At 33.5% G+C, this 20418-nt stretch overlaps 1 protein-coding gene across 2 annotated transcripts in view; it reads right to left on the bottom strand.

Annotated features, from left to right (window-relative positions):
- Window positions 1-658: 658 nt before the first annotated feature.
- NETO1 (neuropilin and tolloid like 1) overlaps window positions 659-20418 on the bottom strand; it is a 100979-nt gene continuing 81219 nt past the window's right edge. The window contains exons 8-11 of one of the 2 annotated variants that reach the window (XM_045527339.1): window positions 13060-13173; window positions 8747-9305; window positions 7700-7774; window positions 659-1113 (exon numbers count right to left, since the gene is read on the bottom strand). In XM_045527339.1, the coding sequence (XP_045383295.1) occupies window positions 7714-7774; window positions 8747-9305; window positions 13060-13173 (734 nt within the window). In that variant the 3' untranslated portion in view covers window positions 659-1113; window positions 7700-7713. Of the gene's footprint in view, window positions 1114-6198; window positions 6817-7699; window positions 7775-8746; window positions 9306-13059; window positions 13174-20418 lie in introns of those variants that run through there. The other variant, XM_045527338.1, reaches the window with a different exon arrangement.

Raw genomic sequence — 20418 nt, forward strand, 5'->3', positions numbered from 1 at the left:
AGCTATCAGCATCACAGAGATGGAACATTTGTTTGTCCCAGGAATGCCTGGTTCACAGACACATAAAAAGTACAATACACAAGGGACATTTTTTTCCTCCATTCTGTAGTGCAAACTGGTAAAACACCAGTGTAAATACTACGGCCCTCGCTGTGGCATCACTGATCTCATGCAGCGTTTTTATGCATATCGTCTCCAATTCTCACAGACACTTTCTTCCTTAGGTATAGTTTTATCCATTTTACAGATAAAGAGGTGAAACTCAGAGGATTCAAAGAACTTTCTAAAGAGCACATAAATACAATGAAATGAAACTAGAATTTGAATTTGACCTTTCGAAAATCTATTTTCACTGCAGTATACCACATTTTATATGATAATTTTAGTTATGAAACTGCACTTACCTACACAAATGTCTGTTTGCTTGCTTATTCACATGCTATTATGTGAATTTATGCCAAACAATTATCTGTGATTGAAAAACAGGATTTGCCTTCAAGTGTTGCTATTTCTGTGCATACTTGATGATGAGGGCTTTTGGGGTTACTTAGGAGCTCCAGCATTCAGTGTTGTTCATGGATGATGAATAGCACTTCAATAAGGTGATGCAATAGAATAAACACTGGAGGAAACATCATTCAGATGAAGTAAGGATCAGTGGGTTCTGAAAGTCATGGATTTTACTGAGGACAAGAGAAGCCGGGAGTTTTTCTTCACTACTGCCCTTTATGGATGATACATTTGTTCCGTGTTGATTACAAAATGAAGTTTACACATGATTTAGGAAAAATGATTTATTTAGTATAATGCATTATAGGGTATAAAAAATATCTTCCAATGTATAGTCATTTTGATCTTCACACTCTGTAAGGTGGAGAGAAGGTGCTATAATACATATTTTTACAGATGAGGAAACACAAAACTGTGGGGTTCATATGGACAGATATCAACTTTTTTCAGTGAAATGGACTATGTAGAATATTAATAGGGTTGCATTGCACAATGGTAAAGATCACTGGTTGACTCCGTGGTTAGCTTAATTTCAAAGCTGCGTTCATCACTCTTTATGTACAATCTTAGAAAATTTACTAAAACTCTCTTTAGTTTCCTCATCTGTACAATCAATAACAACAAATATTTATTATTATTCATAAAATTGCTAAGATGATCAAGGAAAAGAATACATGTGAAACACTGAGAATGGTGTTTGGCATGAGACACGCAGTATGTTCACTAGTCAATCATAAACTTGAAACAATAATATATAGTAGAAAATAAGTAGAAAATCCAGACAAATATTCCTAGATATCTAACACCCCACCAGTTACTTTTTAATGTCTTGTTTCTAAACTGTTTTGATTTTCTCTACATAATGCCACTCATTCAATTTAGCAAACATATTCCTCTCAGAGGATTCTACTTAAAGTACCACACTTAAGCCACACTTTGGTAACCAACATTAAAATATTCTCCCTTAAATAAAATGTATGTTGCTTTGGATGATATTACATGCACTCAGAAATCATGACATAAACTCCAACTATATTTACTATTATTGTCCTGTCTATGCTCCAGCCAACTCAAATACCTCATCTTCTAAGACCACACCTGCTCTAATTGCTCCAGGTGAAAATTTCTCCTTGCTGTCCCTTTTGACAATGGTCTCCATCCTTTAAGACCTGCTTAAAGGGTCAACTATTTACAAAGCCTCTCTTGATCCTCTTAAGAAAATATCTTTATCTGCATATTTCTGCTACTAACTTCTTGATTATAAAACATCGTTTCTATGGTATTCTCTTGACAGTTGAAGAAGTTTTATCTTCCACAGGAGAGGATGGAGGAGTTAAACAGGGATGTGTAATCAGCTTTTCAAGATGATCAACACAGCAGATAATTTTGGGCTTAATTTTCCTTACACAGCTCTTAATTTTCCTTTCCTACATGGTTCTTTCTAGTTTTTGGTGTTAAAATCTTCTTGTTTTTCCACCATGATATTAAAAGTAGTTAGTACTTTTACTTGTTGTTTCTTTGAACATCCATGCCTGCAAAAATGTTATGATTGTTGATGCTATATAAGTACCACCCTCTTTCCCCCCAATTTTTTTTGAAATATTAGTGGTCCATGAAGTCCTAAAACCTAGGCACCAGTATAGTGAGAACATCATTGGCTTTGGAATCAGAGCAGAGAGTGAAGACCAGCTCTGCCACTTGCTCAAGGCCAAACTCCGTAATTATGTTCTCTACTAGATCACCTTCTTCATTTTCCTCCCCCAAGTGCTCAGGAAGAAGCTCAGCATATAGACTGTAGAAGGCTCAAAAAGGGCAGCTATATGGACATCGAACTTAATTAATGGGAGAGTGAATAAACAGTACAAATTTTATAATGTGATATAAAAACACTGTTTTATTTTAAATAATTTATATAGTATGTTTTCTGTTCACTTTTAAATTTTGTGTCAGTATCTGTGACTACTAAGAGAGGGCACAAAAATCAACTTTTCAAAAATGAAACACCGTAAAATAGCATGCCTCAGAGATTGGAAAGATAGTAAAGTCGGGACAAAGAACATGTTGGCTGCACAAGTATTATGGATATAAAGAGGCAGTTTAATTATATGATCATACTGGCTTAGGAATAAGGACTTTGTGGTAACCAACTCAAGAAAATGACTAAAGTCTGAAGCAGGCTGAGTTTATGTTTCCTACCTCTGAGGAACTAGAGGCATGTTAAGAAAGCATTTACCTCTTTAATACACATAAGGGAGTATGGAACCAGAGGATACAAGGAAAATAATCAATTGTTATGAGTGTCTAACATCAGTCACCTGCATTTGTTATTTTTATTGCCCTGTTTGATTTATTTCAATAATATAACTCGGAGAAATTTGTAGTATAATTTAAACAAATTCATTAATCAGGATATTTCTAAATTAACAAAGGGGATCAGATTTATTGAATAGGATTATTTATAAAAACATCTCTATTTTAAGAGGCTATTTTTATTTTGCTACTTTATTCAACATTTAAGAGGAGCATGGAAAATACTAATCAAATGGATAAGAGACTAATAAGTAACTCATCTGTTTCTTTTATTTTTCACCTATTTCACAATTTTTTGGCTGGATCTTTCGTGCCAGACTGTGATAGACAGAAATGAGCCCATGGAGGAAAGGGTCCACAGAGATAAACAGCACAGAAACTAACTCACTTCAGTACAGTTAGACAAAACCAAAACCCACTTTTCAAATCACATTTGTTTAGAGTTCAGAGAATTTTATAGGTTTTATTTATATAACCTCCCTCCAGAGTTGGAATCTGACACGTCTCATTTTCACCACTAAAATATACAAACTTCATGATAAGATGACATTATTTATTTCACTGCCAACACCTCAATAAATTATTTGTCATCACTTTAATAAAGGTAATGGGAAGCAGGATCACATTTTCTAATTTATTATGATAGTCTGAGGTTAAAGAAAACCCATTCATGGATTTTTTAAAAATAAAGGCTATAAAACTTGAGGAAAATCCAAATTAAATTCCTAAGGGAAAAATATAGAAAAAGTTGATGCAGTAGCTTACATGAATAGTCAAGTAATGTCAAAGACCTAAACTTATTAACCGCTGAGAATCATAGCTTATGGAGTGAATTAGACTCATTGGAGTATTTTTAGTAGGAAAAAGGTAATGTGAAATAGAAAAGTCAGAAACTCCACAATGTGGGTTTTTCTCCATTAATAGCCCAATGATATTGATCTCGAATTATGTTTATAGCCACTTTAATTATCTAACAAATCAAGGCTAATTACGGCAAATCAAACATCACATATGTCTATTTTGCAAGGTGATACATAAAATTGCCATGTGTATTAAAATAGGTACCAAAAATCAGATTTCCAAATCAGAACACTTTGAAGTAGGCAACTAAAGCGCACTTGGAGGACAGAAGTGCAAAGCGTAATTCAGGGCGTCACAGGTGATGCTTGTGATGATGATACGCCACTGAGATTTTGAAAAGTGAATTCAAACATAGAAAAATAAAATTTAAAAAATAGCTTTATCAAATTAATACAGTGGGCTAACTCAACACATTATTTAAAACCATCTCACTGAATTAATAAAGCATTTGTGTTAATATTTGAATTCACTTCATCCAAAAATATAAATATTTATTAAAATAACAACGTAAATGTCTTGAAACATCTCATTCCTTTTCTACATATGTCATCCTCTTTTGAATGTCAGCCAAAGGTTGCATTCAGGTGATAAGATCTGATATAGCCATTAAAAAGGAGTTTTTAATATACTGATAAATTTCAACACTTTTTTTTAAACAGGCAGCTCCAGGGCTGTGGAGGGAACATCTCCCAGCTCTGCTGCAGCTCTGCACTCCCAAGATCCAGCATCTAGATCTACTTCTGGGAAAACAGCAAGACTCCAGGACATTGCCCCAATATCACTATCTTCTTTTCTGACGAGTCAGTGCCTACATGTTGTTAAATAATTCTAGTATTACCACTGAGGAGGTCTAGTCTTCATTTGAAATATTTTTCTTTTCTCATGAAACTGTTGCATATTAAATACATGTGAGCTATTAATTCTTACTATTTTAGTGTAGTTTGGTAGTTTTTTTTTAAAGTCTCCATTAGTGCATTTCTGGTGTGACTATCTTTTAAGCATGGGATAGATGATCCCATGTATGTTTAGGAGGAATTTAAGGGGATGGAAATTCTGTGGGCGGCTACAGGACAAGTGAATGGTGAAACGGTCACCTACTTCATTTTCCTATCTTTATTGCTGTTATAAATAAAAAGTCTTGACATGTATATCATATTTTTTGAGGTTATCATTCAAAGTGAAAAGAGTCCTATGAAGATATCTAAATAGAGAAATCAATATAAAATATGACTAATCATTTAAAAAATAATCTTTGGTGCATTAACTCTGAATTAAAGGGCATAAAAGTAAGCATGGTAATAAATAAATTGGTCAAGCCAAATAAAAAGGGTACATTTTGTCATAAGCAATGTGTAAAAAAATGTGTAGCATGACATTCAAAAATAATTTGTGTTCATCATGTTCAATACATTTTTTCAATTCCCCACTTTATCAAATTCATTGGAAGTGATTATTTGTGTAGGTTGACATTTTTTCAATATAGAGTATTCAAAGTTGTGATAATTTTCTGATTTTTCCATTATAAAGTTTTATTTTATTTTTCATTTACTTGTTTTTTAATATAAGAAATTAAATTCCTAACAGAGATGTAAAACAGTAATTTATGTATTTGGTTTGTAAAGCCTGCTTGAGTTGCAAGGTCTGAATTGTGGTAGACTAGATCGCTATGCTAGTTGAAGAACAGAATTCTTTCAGCTTGTAGAATTCGGTACTTTTGAAAATGCTGGTAAGCTGGTTTATAGTAATTCTGATTTTTCATTTTTTTAAAGATTATACATATAATATTTTTAAAGTATCCACTCACTAAATCAAACTTTATAGAGTGTGTATAGAATTCAACACCAATGAAATACATTTTAGGATTTTACTTTATTTGTATGAGATACATCATAATCACTAATCCTCCGGGTGTCATATTCGTGCCTGAGTATAAGAATAATGGAGAATGGTGTAATTTAGGTCATAAAAGGGCCTGTGATTTTAAAGCATCTAAAAAAAAGACCTTCCTATTCTAAAAGGAGAACATATTCCCAAAACTTTTAGAAGTCAAATATTTGGGGAAGTAAACTTCTATACTAAAGGATCTCCTGTACCCTGAAAGGTGGAAAGAGTTGATATAAAATGTGTACTTATAAGAGTCAGCTTTTTTATCACTCTAATAGAAGAAAACATTTCTCTTAACTCAAGTTAGGAAATTATTATACATTTTATATATCTTTATATAAAAAGTTACAAGTAGCAAGCATATGACCAAAAGAAATGGAACAGTAACAGCAGTATTTGAGAATGCATGCTTTTTACAATGTGTCTAACAAAAAGGATATTTTCCCAACTCAAATATCCAGTACTGACATGCAGGGTATTTTCTCAAACTGTCAATACAGTCATACTGCTAAGTGCTTAATCAAAAACATTTCTATTGTAGGGTATGAATGGTAAAATACCTTATTTCAAAAACTATTTCTGAAACTCAGTATTTTCTTTTGATATAAAACAAAAAGGAAATTAGGGGTATATAGGAGAGACCAAAAATGAGATTTGTTTTCTTATTGCAATCTAGTAATTTTACTCATTACTTTTTGCTGCATTTAATCATCATATAACAATAGGTGTGTATAGTCCATAGACCTCTAGCTGGTGTTTCCATGGTCCACATTTTCACTTTTCACTGTAGCATGTTCAAAATCACTCAGGAACGCACTATTCTCAAGCAGTCTATATAATGAAAACAATGTACATGTAACACAAGGTTCATCCAAATTCATGTTTTTTTTTTCACATATCACACAATGTACAATTATGTAACAAAGACATAAAACAACATAGAAACAAAAGTGAAACTGACAGCAAAAATAAAGTTGGGGTAGTCTTAATCAGGAACTAATTTCTTCTTCAAGTTTCCAGTAAATCTTAAAATGTATTTAAAAACTAAGGAGCACTTGGTGGCCAGCAACCAAATTACGAAATGAACATATCATTGTGCAGCGGGGATGTCTTGCCGAAGGAATAACAAATGTCTGTAATTCTTATGTTTGGATAAAGGCAGTGGAATGAATTTAGAAATATGTCCACTTTTCACAATTCGCTATAGAATTTTCTTTTCATAGTCCCCATGTTTGTATAAATAGTTCTTCTCTGAAAATAAAACACAGTTAAAACATTTTCTCCCAATGAAAAATGCATACAAATACACCAATTTATTAAGGTAATATGGAGCATGGAAATGCATTCACCTAATTCAAAAATAGTTGATAGGCTTGAAGAGTTTTGAAGAGATAACTGTCAGGCAAATTTAATTGGAGACACATTAGGCTAGTATAGATATAGACTATCAAGTGCAGTAAGTAAAGCCATTATGATATCTGATAACAAAATAGATGTACACATAGACAACTTGTATTAATGGAACCTTGTACATTATCAAGCATCCAAATTTTATCTTATAAAATTTGACATAACATGCTGCATTTAATTTTGATGAGATAAATTACATATGCATGCAAAAATAAGAGTGCATAAACCATATAAGTACCACCAAATACTTAGTGTATGAATTTTGAGTAGAATGTTGCCAAATTATATAAAGTAATTACCAGTTCTATATATTTACTTCAGCTGTATTGAGACTGAATATTCTAATTTTTTTATTTTATTTCAAAAAATTTGGGTTTCTTCTGGTATTTCTTTGAAGAAAATTCATTAATTGTATTATCTTTTCCTTAAAATACATAAAATTTAGCTTATTAATTTGATATTCTTTTTAATAACATTTTGGTACAATGCTTGATGGTAAGAATATTAACATTTATTTTAAAGACATGTATCCTGAGAATCAACCCTCCCTTAGCAATGAATAAAATATTCATTGTACTTCTAATCATGAAATGTCATGAAACACATATCTCAAGAAATAATGAATAAATAGCACATTCTCTAAAAAACTACAAGACAATTGCAACAAAACAAAACAAAACAGAATACAACAAAGTGGGAGAAGGAACCAAGGGCGTTTGCTTACCTTGAATTTTCTTTTTAGACCCTAGTTGTGTTGTATTCAGATTCATGTTTGCTTAGAGACCCAATGAGGCAGAACCTGGAATGTTATGGCTATTTCATTCAACAAAGTAATATTTGCACAAAAATAAATATATCCATACAAATATTTACTAAGAGCATTCCTAAAATTCATAAAACCGTGGAAATAGATGTTACTTTCATCGCATGCAAAATGTATCAAATTAACTAAAATATTTCAGGTTTTGAGAGTGTATAATGAATGGAAAAAGTATGTCAATTTATACAATAAACTATATGCTAGTAAACATGCAAAGCAAAGTATAAGCAGACTGGATTTTGGAATTTAAAATAATTATTTTAATTTTTTTCCTCAAAACTTTCACTGATTTTAGGACTAATAATATAACACAGATAATACTGTATTTATATTAAAAAGAAAAACAAATCAAATGTTTCTAATAATTCTTGCTATATTTAAATATAAATGATTAATAAACCATGCTATCATATATAATTTCTAATATAAGTATTATGTGATGTGTGAAATAAAAGTATTTTCATTTTCATACCAAAAATAAATATATTATATTGCAAAATATGTTATTTTTGGATTAAAATTATTCAGCAAGATGGGCGAGCCATCTTGGTAAGGCAATTGTTTCCAAATGTCATTTCATATCTTAGAATATATAAATATTGATGGGAGCAACATTAATGACCATGTGGAATCAAATTATCAGTATAAATCTGTATTATAAATTAAAACCTATAATTTTTGTAGAAATAGATATTTGTATATGTTTAGAAACAAATGAAATATCTTTGGTGTGTGTGTGCATGTGTGTTCACACACATATATGTATCATGCACATGGAGGGAAGTATATGGATAACACCGAAAAGGAATACGAAGAAAAAAACTGAGACACTATGGCTTAAATCATTAATCAAGGGGAAACTGAAATATGAAGACAAAATAGAAGACAACACTCTGGAAGTATTACAGTCCTCAGGTTATGGTTGTCATCAAAAAATCTATTGATACTGACCGCTGGACGGCTTTATCGTGTCTGGACAGCCTGTGACTGGTGGTCGGCACCTCCTCAATTTCGTCTATGTCACAGGCATCTGCAGCATCTTGCGAGTAGTTGTGTTTCATGACAAGGATGTTTCTTCTGTTCATGGGCGGGATGAGGGGTTTGGCGGGCTGTGCGGGCATCTCCGCCAAGATAGAAGCATCTCTTGTGCTGAGGTTACTGCGGCTGCCTTTAGTGCTGGACAGTTGGGATCCACAGTGGTGGTCGTGAATGCATTTGGAAGATGACCTCCGCAGTTTATGGTAATTTTCAAAGTCATCTGCCACATCCGCAAAGTCAGCTGTAGCTCCTGTCCCTCTGAGAGTACATAACTCGTAATGAGGAGGCTCAAACACCTCCTGGAAAACCGTCTGGTCAAAGTCTGATTTCCTCTGGACGTATTTTTTACGAGGCTGTTTGATCTGCACGATGACAGAAATGATAATCAGGATGATCACGATGCAGGACGTCACGCCGATTACGGTCCCACTGGTGTTGGTCAGCTGGTCCAGAAGGCTGGTTTTCCTCTTTTCTGTACGTCGGAGAAAGTGAAAACCACAAACAATCAAAACAAGAAACAACCCACCACGCATTAATATTACAGTCAAAATGTATACTGAGAACTTTAAAATGAAATAGGCTGAGCATAGAATTTTTACAGGCTTATAGTAGCATCAGAAAACATTTAAAAATAAATAAAATGTCTCACTTTTCATGACGGCCCTATCTTATAGCCTTAAAAATAGCCCTTTCATTGCCCAGCATTTTAGCTTTTAAAGGATATATATATATATATATGAAGATACACATGTTTAAAGAAATTTGTATAATATCTTTAGCATGACATTTAGAAATGAGTAAATTCTTTTCTTCTCATTATTATAAAAAATCCTCTAAACTCCAATACTGGGACCATAAATATATCTGTTGTCAAAGTAACAACAGCATTCTGACGCTGAAAGGTAATTCAATTCAACTTCAAGACAGATACTTTTGGAATGGTGGCATGAAAGCCTACGTAGCCTCTTTCCCAAATTAAATAACCATAAATTGTAAAAAAATTATTTCAAAAGCTCAACCACTTAAAGTCCTGCTGGAAGCTCTACTCAGGAAGGTTGCAGGTAAGAACACAGGGCTCCCCGCGCCTGCAGCATCCAGTCGAGAGAGCTACATTCTCTCTCCACGTGGGGCAAGCTACCAGCACTTAACATCCCCCACTACCCGCATCCATGTTGTAGATGTTCTATTCCAGGTCGGAGTGGCTGAGATGTCTGGGGCTCCCTTTCTCCTCTCAGCCTGGAGCTGCAGGTGGAGAATACTAGTCCTGCTCCCCTCATCCAGCTCCTTGTTCTTAAAGCACGTCTCTTACCCCAGAAGAATCTGGGCGCTCGTCCTGTCCCCACCCAGAGCAGCGGTGCAGAAGCGTTGCCTGGGAAGGCAGTCAGGCCACAAGAATGCAGAGCACTATAGCTTTTTCCCAAAAGGTTAGTTTATTTGGAACAGAATCCAGAGGAGCTCAAACCTAAGGATAATCTCCAAGACCACAGAGATTTTGTAGTAAGCAATTAAGAAGAGGCTGTTAGTGACTTAATAGCAACAAGCCAAACTTCAGAAGAGCGAGAGGTTTAACAAAACAAGCCAGGAAATTAACAGCTAAGAAGAGCACCCCTGCATTGTGACAACTCACAAAGCCTGGACTCAAAGACTACCCCTGCAACCACCTGAATTTAATCGGATCAGATTGTGGAACAATTTATGATCCTGGACATTGTCAAAAGCAGTAGAGCAAGCAGTTGGCGATGAATGGGGACCAACAACCAGGTGTGATACCAACAGGGGTACCTAACTAACCAGAGAGAACAGGGAAAGAGACAGAGAGAGCCCTGCTAACACCACGTTCGTCCAAGGGTGATTGTGCGCGTGCCCAGGGCTGTGCCTCCGTGGTGCAATGGCAGAGACTTCACCGAAATCGTCCCGCCAGGTCTACATTCACGAACTAGCAAGAAAATTACAACAGGAGGGAATTTGTACCCAGAGTTTCTAAAATACATTATCTAACGTGCAGTTTGCAACAAAATATTGTAAGGCATGTAAAGAAACAGGAAACAGGAAAGTGCAATTCATTTATAGAAAAAAAAAAACAAGCAAAGAAACACCTTTGAGAGAGCGAGATTTCTGACTTAGCAGACACAAATTTCAAAGCAGCTATAATCAATATGCTCAAGGAACTAAAGCAAGCAATGATTAAAGAAGTTAAAGAAGATGAGGACAATGCCTCATTAAATAGAGAATATCAATAAATAAATATAAGTTATAAGAAATAGAAAAATGGAAAGCCTAGAGTTGAACAGCGCAATCACTAAAATTAAAATTTCCTAGAGTGACTCAACAGTAAGTACATGTCAGCTAGAAGCAATAACTATCAGCAGACTTGAAGATACAGGTATAAAACTATGCAATCTGAAGAGGAGAAGAATGAATGCAGGAAAGTAAGTAAAAAATCCATTGAAAAACCACTAAAAATATTAAAATGTCACATTAGAATATATTAATGCAGAATAGAACAATAAAGAAGAACACAGGAAAAAATACACGTTATATATAGAAATCATAGTATAATGGTAAATGTAAATCCGACTGTATAAATCACCGTATTAAACCAGACTGGATTAAAAAGCAAGATGCAACTATACACTGTCTACTCTGTATCTAAGACACAGATAGAGTGGAAGTAAAAGGATGGGAAAAAGCATGGACAGCAAATCATAAGGAAGGTGGTTATACTAAGGTCAGACAAAATAAACCTTAAGAGAAAATGTATACTACTACACATTAGATCATTTTATAGTGATAAAAAGGTCAATCTATGTAACAATTATAAACATATATGGACATAACAACCAAACTTAAAAATACATGAAACAAAACCTTTATAAAATTGAAGGGAGAAACAGACAATTCAACCAAAAGAGTTGGAGAATTTAATACGCACTTTCAGTAATGGATAAAACAGGGCAGAACATCATAATGGAAACAGAAGATTTGAACAATGTTATAAAACTACTAGATGGAACAGACATCTATAGAACAATCCACTCAACAATAGCAAATACATATTCTTTTCAAGGGCACATGGGACAATTTTTAGACTACACCAATGCTTTCCATAAAACTAACCTCAATAAATTAGAAATGATTGAAATAATAAAAAATATTTTCTCCTAATGCAAGAGAATGAATTACAAATAAAAAGAATAGTTTCGCCTTATGAAGAAAATAAATGTGGACTTTCGTAATGAAATATTCACATTTTCTTGATTACTGTCTCATGTCAAATATTCTTACATACATGGGGACAAATTTACATTGGACAAACAAAGCCAATGGTGACCACTCATCATTAACAGGGCCGTATTAAGATAATTCAGAAAGTATTTAATTTCCTATGCATTCAGAAGTGGATGTAAAAGTAATTATCACCAACACACCACCATCAAAATAATTGATACTGGGTCTGCCTTTCTGACTGTAATAAACTAATGGATGCTGTGGCAATGTTTCTCTGCTTTTATCCACAGAAGGCATTTTAATAGGTAATATTGAACTTTAAGCATGAAAGAGTTATTTGTCTGCTCATCATCCTTTGCAAATTATTTAATATTGGATATAATAAAAGAATTTATATGGCAATTTTGACTAACATATGTAACATTCAGAATCCAGCCAAGGATTTCTGTCTGCATAAACAAACCTTCCTGCATAGGCTTGAGAAGGAGGCAGGAGCACTGCAAGCTATTTTCACTGGAAAGGAAGAAAAGCATTTTCATAGCAAAACTGAAGTGAAGTGAAGTGGCTGGAAGCATTTGAAACAACAAATACTCCTTCAATATATTTCATCTCTAGAGGATGTGTACAAAGCCCAGTGAAGACAAACTGGAATGAGTGGTGTTGCCACAGATGAAGGGGTACCAGGTATGACACGATAGTAATGTGCTCCATTGAAAGCTCTAGTGTTCCCCCACCCCCCACCCTACCCCCTGCGCCCTGTGGCTCTGCAGCTCTAATGAGAAGATGTCTTTAATGAGTATTCAAGTGTGAAGGACAGTCCACTGTGCATCAGTGAATGAGGAAACATCTGGATACAGCATGCTTACAAATCGATTATAAGACATACATGGAGCTCACAAAAGTCACTATATACTCTGTTTTTAAGAGGTTGATGCATATAAACTTCTCTCTTACTCCACAGGCAGGGTGTTTTTAAATTAGTCAGGACTAATCATTACCTTTGCAATGATTTTCATCCCAAGGATACACACAGTTCTGGAGTCCGTTGCAGACCAGTGTATTATTAATACACATGTTACTGTGGCAGAAGAATGTATTGCCTTCACAAGGAGCTAAAAACAAGAAGAACAAGACGAAGGAGGAAAGTTATCACTGATGCTCAGTAGTAAATCACTCACTACAAATCTAAAAACAGAAAAGATTAGAATGATAATTTACCATCAAAGTGAGATAAGTGATCTGCCACGCGATTTTCAGAAATGTTGCTGTAGTGGTAATTATTTTTTGTGTTACTAACGGAGCTGGCATTTTTCTAGAGAGGTTCTGCTTACAAAAACGGCATCGCGTGTTTTCCATCGTTAAAATGAAGTACATTATCCACATTTTTTTCAGTTGGTACATTCATTTAGCAAACTTTAAACGTCTACCACATAAATAAATTATGTTTTACATTGAAATTCTGTATGTATAATTTAGTTTTACTTTGCAAAAAAACACAACTGAAATATTAAAATAATTTTTAAAAATATATGCTTAAAAAGTACTAATGAAGAAAATATATTAAAGCAAACCCTGTAACATCACTTAAGCATAAGAAAAAATAAAGTATGTCATTAAATTAGAACCAGGAAAAAATTAATCCTGAGTAACATAAAAATATATAGAGATCATGCTCATCCACATTTATTGTATATGTTTTGATGAAATTAGCCTACTATGCATGTATCTCACACATTCTAGTGACTTGGTATCCAGTGACCATGATCTCCAGATTACAGTGGACATTTATCAAATGGGAAGGTAAAATAAGAACTCCAAGAAAGTATGAAATCTAGCTACAAAATTATGTTAAAATGTGAGAAGTTTAATATAGTAATGTAAAATGTTAGATATAATTTTCAATATTAGGAAAACACATTTCTTTCATTATTAGAGTAATAGAATATTCAAAGTAATCAGTCTTTATATTAATATTGCTTGTTAATTATAGTTTACAGAAAGTGCTTTAAAGCTAACTTGTTTTTGCTTGTATTCATTACACCTATCTCATCAAATATAATGTTAGTATTATTTTTTCAATAATAGTTCTGCAATACTTTTTTTTTTTTTTTTTTTTTTTTTTTTGAGACAGAGTCTCACTTTGTTGCCTGGGCTAGAGTGAGTGCCGTGGCGTCAGCCTAGCTCACAGCAACCTCAAACTCCTGGGCTTAAGCGATCCTCCTGCCTCAGCCTCCCGAGTAGCTGGGACTACAGGCATGTGCCACCATGCCTGGCTAATTTTTTCTATATATATTTTTAGTTGTCGAGATAATTTATTTCTATTTTTAGTAGAGACGGGGTCTCGCTCAGGGTGGTCTCAAACTCCTGACCTCGAGCGATCCACCCGCCTCGGCCTCCCAGAGTGCTAGGATTACAGGCGTGAGCCACCGCGCCTGGCTGCAATACTTTTAATGATAGGCATTCTAGAAAAGCATTACATTCAATACACATAATTTATAGTGATTAATCCTAATCCGTCAGTAAAGATTTATTAATGATCAATATTATCTAGACCCTACAGTCATGTTATAATGATTTTTTCACTTTCAAAAGTATATATTACTTACATTTTAGAAAGTTAGCTTCTTTATTGTATTTGCTATACTAATCAAAATTTTCAGGAAAATATTTTGCTTAAGATAACTTAATATGTTTTAATAGCACTGGAAAAATCCTTAAAAAAAACCCCACTCAAATTCTGAAAATCAAAAGTGAGGCAAAGATATAGCTAACTCAAGTAAAGAGATTCCAACTCTCTGCACCCCTTTCGCAGCCTCCCTGCAAATCAGTTTCTTCTCTCTGTTCATTTTGACTTTAGGTTCCTGGTTAAACAGTAAAAACCATGTAATAGTCGTTTTGAAAAACAAAATTAAAGAGTAGAAAATATGTGATAGTCATTTTGAAAAAAGTATCACATTTAACACTTTATTGTGCTAATGATTTGTTAAGCACTGTTGTGTATAAACCATTCATAATGTAAAATTTAACAATCTGATACATTATTTGCAAAAACCTGCATTTTAGTAAAGAAGTAAATTTGAATATCTGTAGTCAACCATAATGGCCTCGCAGAACTGATGTGGTTTGTTAAGCAGATAATGAATGTTGTCAAATTCCATACACAGAATATAAAGGAGGTTTTGGCAAGTATATTAGAATGGCTGAAAAAGGCTTTTGTAAAAATGTAAAAAAACACTTAATTACAAAAAAAATTGCAGTGGTTTTGAAAGTACAGTTATCCACCAAGTAAAGTTTACCTTTAAAAGAGCATAAATATTTATCAACCTTCCATAATGAGTTGAAAAAATTGTTATTATTAAATAGGATAGGTTAGGTTAAAAATTAAATATACAAATAAAAATAAACTTGCATTCTGAAACTGAGTGAAGTACAACAGTATGTTGGTAACAGCAATGAGATTTAAATTCCAAATACTATAAATTTGATTTTATTTGTTTCTGCTGCTTAATAGCTGTGAAACCACCAATGTGCCAGTATCAGCTATGAAATACAAAATATTAGTGGTTCTCCTGGGAATACAATAGGTAATCCAGGAATGTCAATAATCACACTCTTAACACAGTCTTTTACATTAAATAATTATGCAAATGCACTAGTTAATTGGGAGTTATCCTCTTTTGTTTGTTTTTTGTATTACCCTTAGTACTTTTACATATCTTTTCTTCCTTACTTTTGCTAATACTTATGGAATCACTGTGCAAATGACAAAACAAAAATAAAAACAAGGAAGTAAATCTTGCCATGGGTAAGAAACAGATGTATGACATCTTACATACCTTGAACAAAAATACATTTTTTTCTTACAGACACCAAAAATACAATATTATATTATATCGGGTTCTGAATTCTACTGACATTTCTCTATTTCTCTCATGAATGCACACATGCAATGGTGCATTAAAGATTCTCACTTATCTCCTATTATGAACTTAAAATGGCGCCTCCTCCTGCTAAAATCAAGCGACTTTCTTATTCTCTTCAAAGACTGTGCACGAACACTCGTGTTCTATGACTCCCAACACACCCCGGACATATATGGCTCAGTGTCCACACTCCTTTCCCTCCCTCTACCTGTCCCGAATACCCATTCTTCACTGTCTCACTCAAATCCTATCAATACTGTATCTAAGAATTTGTCCATTTCCTCCACGTTTTGTAGTTTTGGGTATATAGATTTTTAAAGTATTCAAAGATAATGTTTTGTATTCTGTGATGTCTGTAGTGACCTCTCCTTTTTCATTTCTAATTGAGCTTATTAGAGTCCTTTCCTTCCTACTTTTTGTCAATCTAGCAAGAGGGCTCTCAATCTTGTTTACCTGTTTGAAAAACCGACTTTTGGTTTTATTAATCTTCTGTATGGTTCTTTTATTCTTGATTTTACTTAGTTCTGCTCTGATTTTAGTTATTTACTTTCTTCTCCTGGGTTTAGGATTGATTTGCTCTTCCTTTTCCAGTTCCTTGAGATGGTTTATTGGTTTGTGGGCTGTGAACTTGACAACAAGCACCACATGTACTTGCCATCAAATTGGTACTAACTAATCAACACTAAGGTGCTCACGTGGAAGTAATATTCAATGGGTGCCGGTCAGGTGGGAGGGGCGTGGTGGGCTGGGTAAACTCACAACCAATGGAGGCTGTGAGCACTCTATGGGGGATGGGCACACTTGTAGCCCTGACTTGGGCAAGGCAAAGGCATTATATGTAACCAAAATGTTTGTACCCCCATAATATTCTCAAGTTTTAAAAAAAGTTAAAATAAAAAAATCTTCACAAAATAATTTAAAAAATCATATCAGTATTATACTATCTATAAGGTCTTAAAATATTATTCTAATCCACCAGAAAACTTATCAAGTTCTATTATACCTATAATTTTTAAAGAGTTGAATACTTAGTATATGTTTATTGTCTTTCTCAACAAGTTCTTTGAGACTAGGGGCTATGTCTTGTTAAAATTTGTAATGTTTGTGTTTAGTATCTGGTAATGGCTTAGGCTTACTAGGCATGTAGTAAATATTCAACAGATATTTTAAATTTATTAATATTACTTAGCAGTTAAATAAGCCTGTTTAACTTTGTTTAATCCAAATAACTCCAATTGTATTTAACACTTAATGTTATAAACAAAACAAAAACAAAATAAAAAAAATCTTAGGAAAATATTGGTACAGTGTCCAAAAATCATTATAGTGATAGAATTCTTAATTCTTAAGATAATATAGAATAGTGTGGAAGATTAGTAAGATGTAAAATTGGGTAAAAAAATGAAGATACTTATTTTTAATTATAAAAACTCACATACAAACACATTTTTGGAAAGTTTTTCCAGAAATAAATAAACCAAACTGTCAGAAATTATTATTTCTAAGAGTTAATCAAATTATATTTAAATTTTTGAGAAATTTCTCATATATACTTATATGTATAAATATGTATAAATGCATACACAAACCCATACACAGTTTTATAATTAAAGAAAAACTTATAAGTTTTCATGAAAAGAATAGCAAATGTTGCTGCAAAAAAGTCCACTTTCTTTTTCAGATTTTTGTTTTTACATAACATCTTTACCTTGTTGTATTTAAAAATAATGTACTTAGAAAGTGTTTTTACTAAATATTGCTTCATTCTCTTTTGGGTTCTATTTTTAAGCCCTTATCTGTTCCCATTTTACCACAAGGTGGCGAGCTCACACCAGACTTTAGTGAAATCACAGCGCTTCAGGATGGTTAAGCTGAATGCACCTGGGACAGTGTTTGCACCTGTATATTGATAATTCGTTTTTAGAAATTAATTATTTAGCAGAAGACAACCAAAAAATTTTTAGCATATTTGAATTAGGTGAGAGAGATCAAAAGAAGAATTGAAAGCCGCAGCACTCAAAATAAAGGAAGTTTTATGCAACGTGTTTAATAAAGAATCATGAAACATATAATGTGAAAGGTCTAATCATAGCAGTAAGGCATGAAGAGGGCCATGGGTTTAGATATATCATTATCACTCGGCATTGGACGAGGGCTGTCCGGAAAGCATCCAGCCATGGAACCATTCTGGTCATATCAACAATGGCTGGATGCTTTCTGGACAGCCCTTGTATAAACTTCAGCCTTCAAGTCAACTAAACTATTGTTTTTATAATTTCAGACAAAGAACACATTAGTTTAATAAAAACAAGCAAAAACAAAACAGAAATATCAAATCTTCCGTGGTAAGGTCAATACAGTCTCCCACTGTAGCTACACCTTAATTCCCGCAACCTGTGAACGTCACTTTATGTAAATGGTTTCACAGGTGTGATTAAGTTAAGGATTTCACACAGGGAGGCTACTCTGGATTACCCAGGTGGGCCCAATGTAATAACAGGTGAGGGAGGGAGGAGGTTGAAGGGGCAGAGGTGATATAACAGCAGAGCAGAAAGACGTTAAGACGCTACCCTGCGGGCTCTGAAGAAGGAGCAGCACCACACGCTCTAGAAATTGCAGAAGGTAAGGGGGTATATTCTCTCCCACAGCCTCCCGAGGGACAGCAGCCTCGTGAACAACATGGTTTCATCTCAGTGCAACCTATTTTGGACATTTGACCTCCAGAAATGTAACATAACAAATTTGTGTTATTTGAAGCTACTAAATGTGTGCGAATTTGTTATAGCAGCAATCAGTAGGAAACTAATAAACCTATCTACATCAAGTAGCTGATTTCTCAGGTTGTCAGAACCTTGAGTCACCAGCCTTCTGTGCATGTGGCTAGAGCTGTGCAACGTAGGAACCAGGGGCAGGAGAGGAACGTGATGAGAAAGATTAAGAATGAGACTGGTGATGTTGGAGAGTGGCAGTTTTCAACCCTAACAACTCATGTATCACAATTAGCTGTGAAATGTGCCAAGAGCAACATTTTTCTAATTATTTACATCTTTTAAATTATTAAAGTGAATTAAAGCGTACACTCATATCAAGTGGGTGAGAAAGGGCCGATGCTCTAGCTAATGTTCTAAGGACATTGTAGAAAATGTGGGCTTACCCTCAGAATTTGTCCTGCAGTAAGTTTAGTCATCAGCTGAGTGTGTCTTGGAAGATAAATGGTGGAGAAATTCTATTGCAGACCATAGTGTTATTTAGTCTTAAAAAATAGGTCTGTAGATAGCAAGGTGATATCCTCAACTCTTGGCATGTTAAAACCCTATTGACCAGTTATTTTCTGAGATTGAAGATGAGGCAATTATCCCAACTTAGCAAAGATATGTATAATCTCATTTTCTTAGACTTAATAAATCCTTTCAGAAAGTTATATTTCTTGCTTTTAAATGAAAGTTTATCAAAAAATAATATGCATTTATTGTAGAAAAATCAGAAAATGCTTATAGGCAAAAATAAACATCATCACCTAAAAATAATAAGTATTGATATATTAATATCATCATTCCATTGCCTTTTACACATACATAATATATATAAAATAGATGCTACATATTAAATGTTTATTCCATATATTTACAAAAGTATATTTGTAATGTGAACATTTTGTTTGCTACTTGCTTTTAGCATCTTATTTTTTAACATAGTTTGATGTCTATCAGTCTACCACATCATTCTAATGAAGAGGATATGTATGTTCCCAGAACCATTGAACCAATACAATTAAGCATTTTCCATTATTTTTTTAAACATACCCAATACTGGTGTATATTCTTAGAGGTTAATGTTTTAGATCAAAAGGAGATACCCTATCTGTTTTTTCCCCATTATAGAATTCAATACGTAGTGCTAAATCGCCCTCAGAAAGCTTTTACTGCCCTACCAGAAGTGCATATGTTTTCCTTTCATCACAAAATCTCCAAAATTGAGTATTTCATTATTATTCTTTAACTGTTTAATCAATGAAAATGGTATCTAATTACCGCTTGAATTTATATCTCTGTTTACTCATATGTAGGTGTTTGTTTTTTATACCAATAAGACATTCATGTTTCTTTTATCAATTGATTATGTAATTTATTTGTTCCATTTTCTATTAGAATGCTTTTCTTTTTATTTTTGAATACCATCTTTATTCTTTATAGAATAAAAACACCATCTATTGCCCGTAGTTTATCTTACCAATTGTTCTCCAGTTCAGCTTTTCCCTATTTATTTTAATTATAATGTTTCTATATCAATAAATATTTAAAATTTATATATATTTGAACATAGTAATATTTTATCTGTAGTGTATTTTGCATCTACTTTAGAAAGACCTGCAAAAATATGACCTATACTAAGTATTTTCCCAGCCTATTTGGTATACTCTTTATATTTAAATCT

This window comes from Lemur catta, chromosome 16 (genome assembly GCF_020740605.2).
Source record: "Lemur catta isolate mLemCat1 chromosome 16, mLemCat1.pri, whole genome shotgun sequence".
Classification (NCBI taxonomy): Eukaryota; Metazoa; Chordata; class Mammalia; order Primates; family Lemuridae; genus Lemur; species Lemur catta.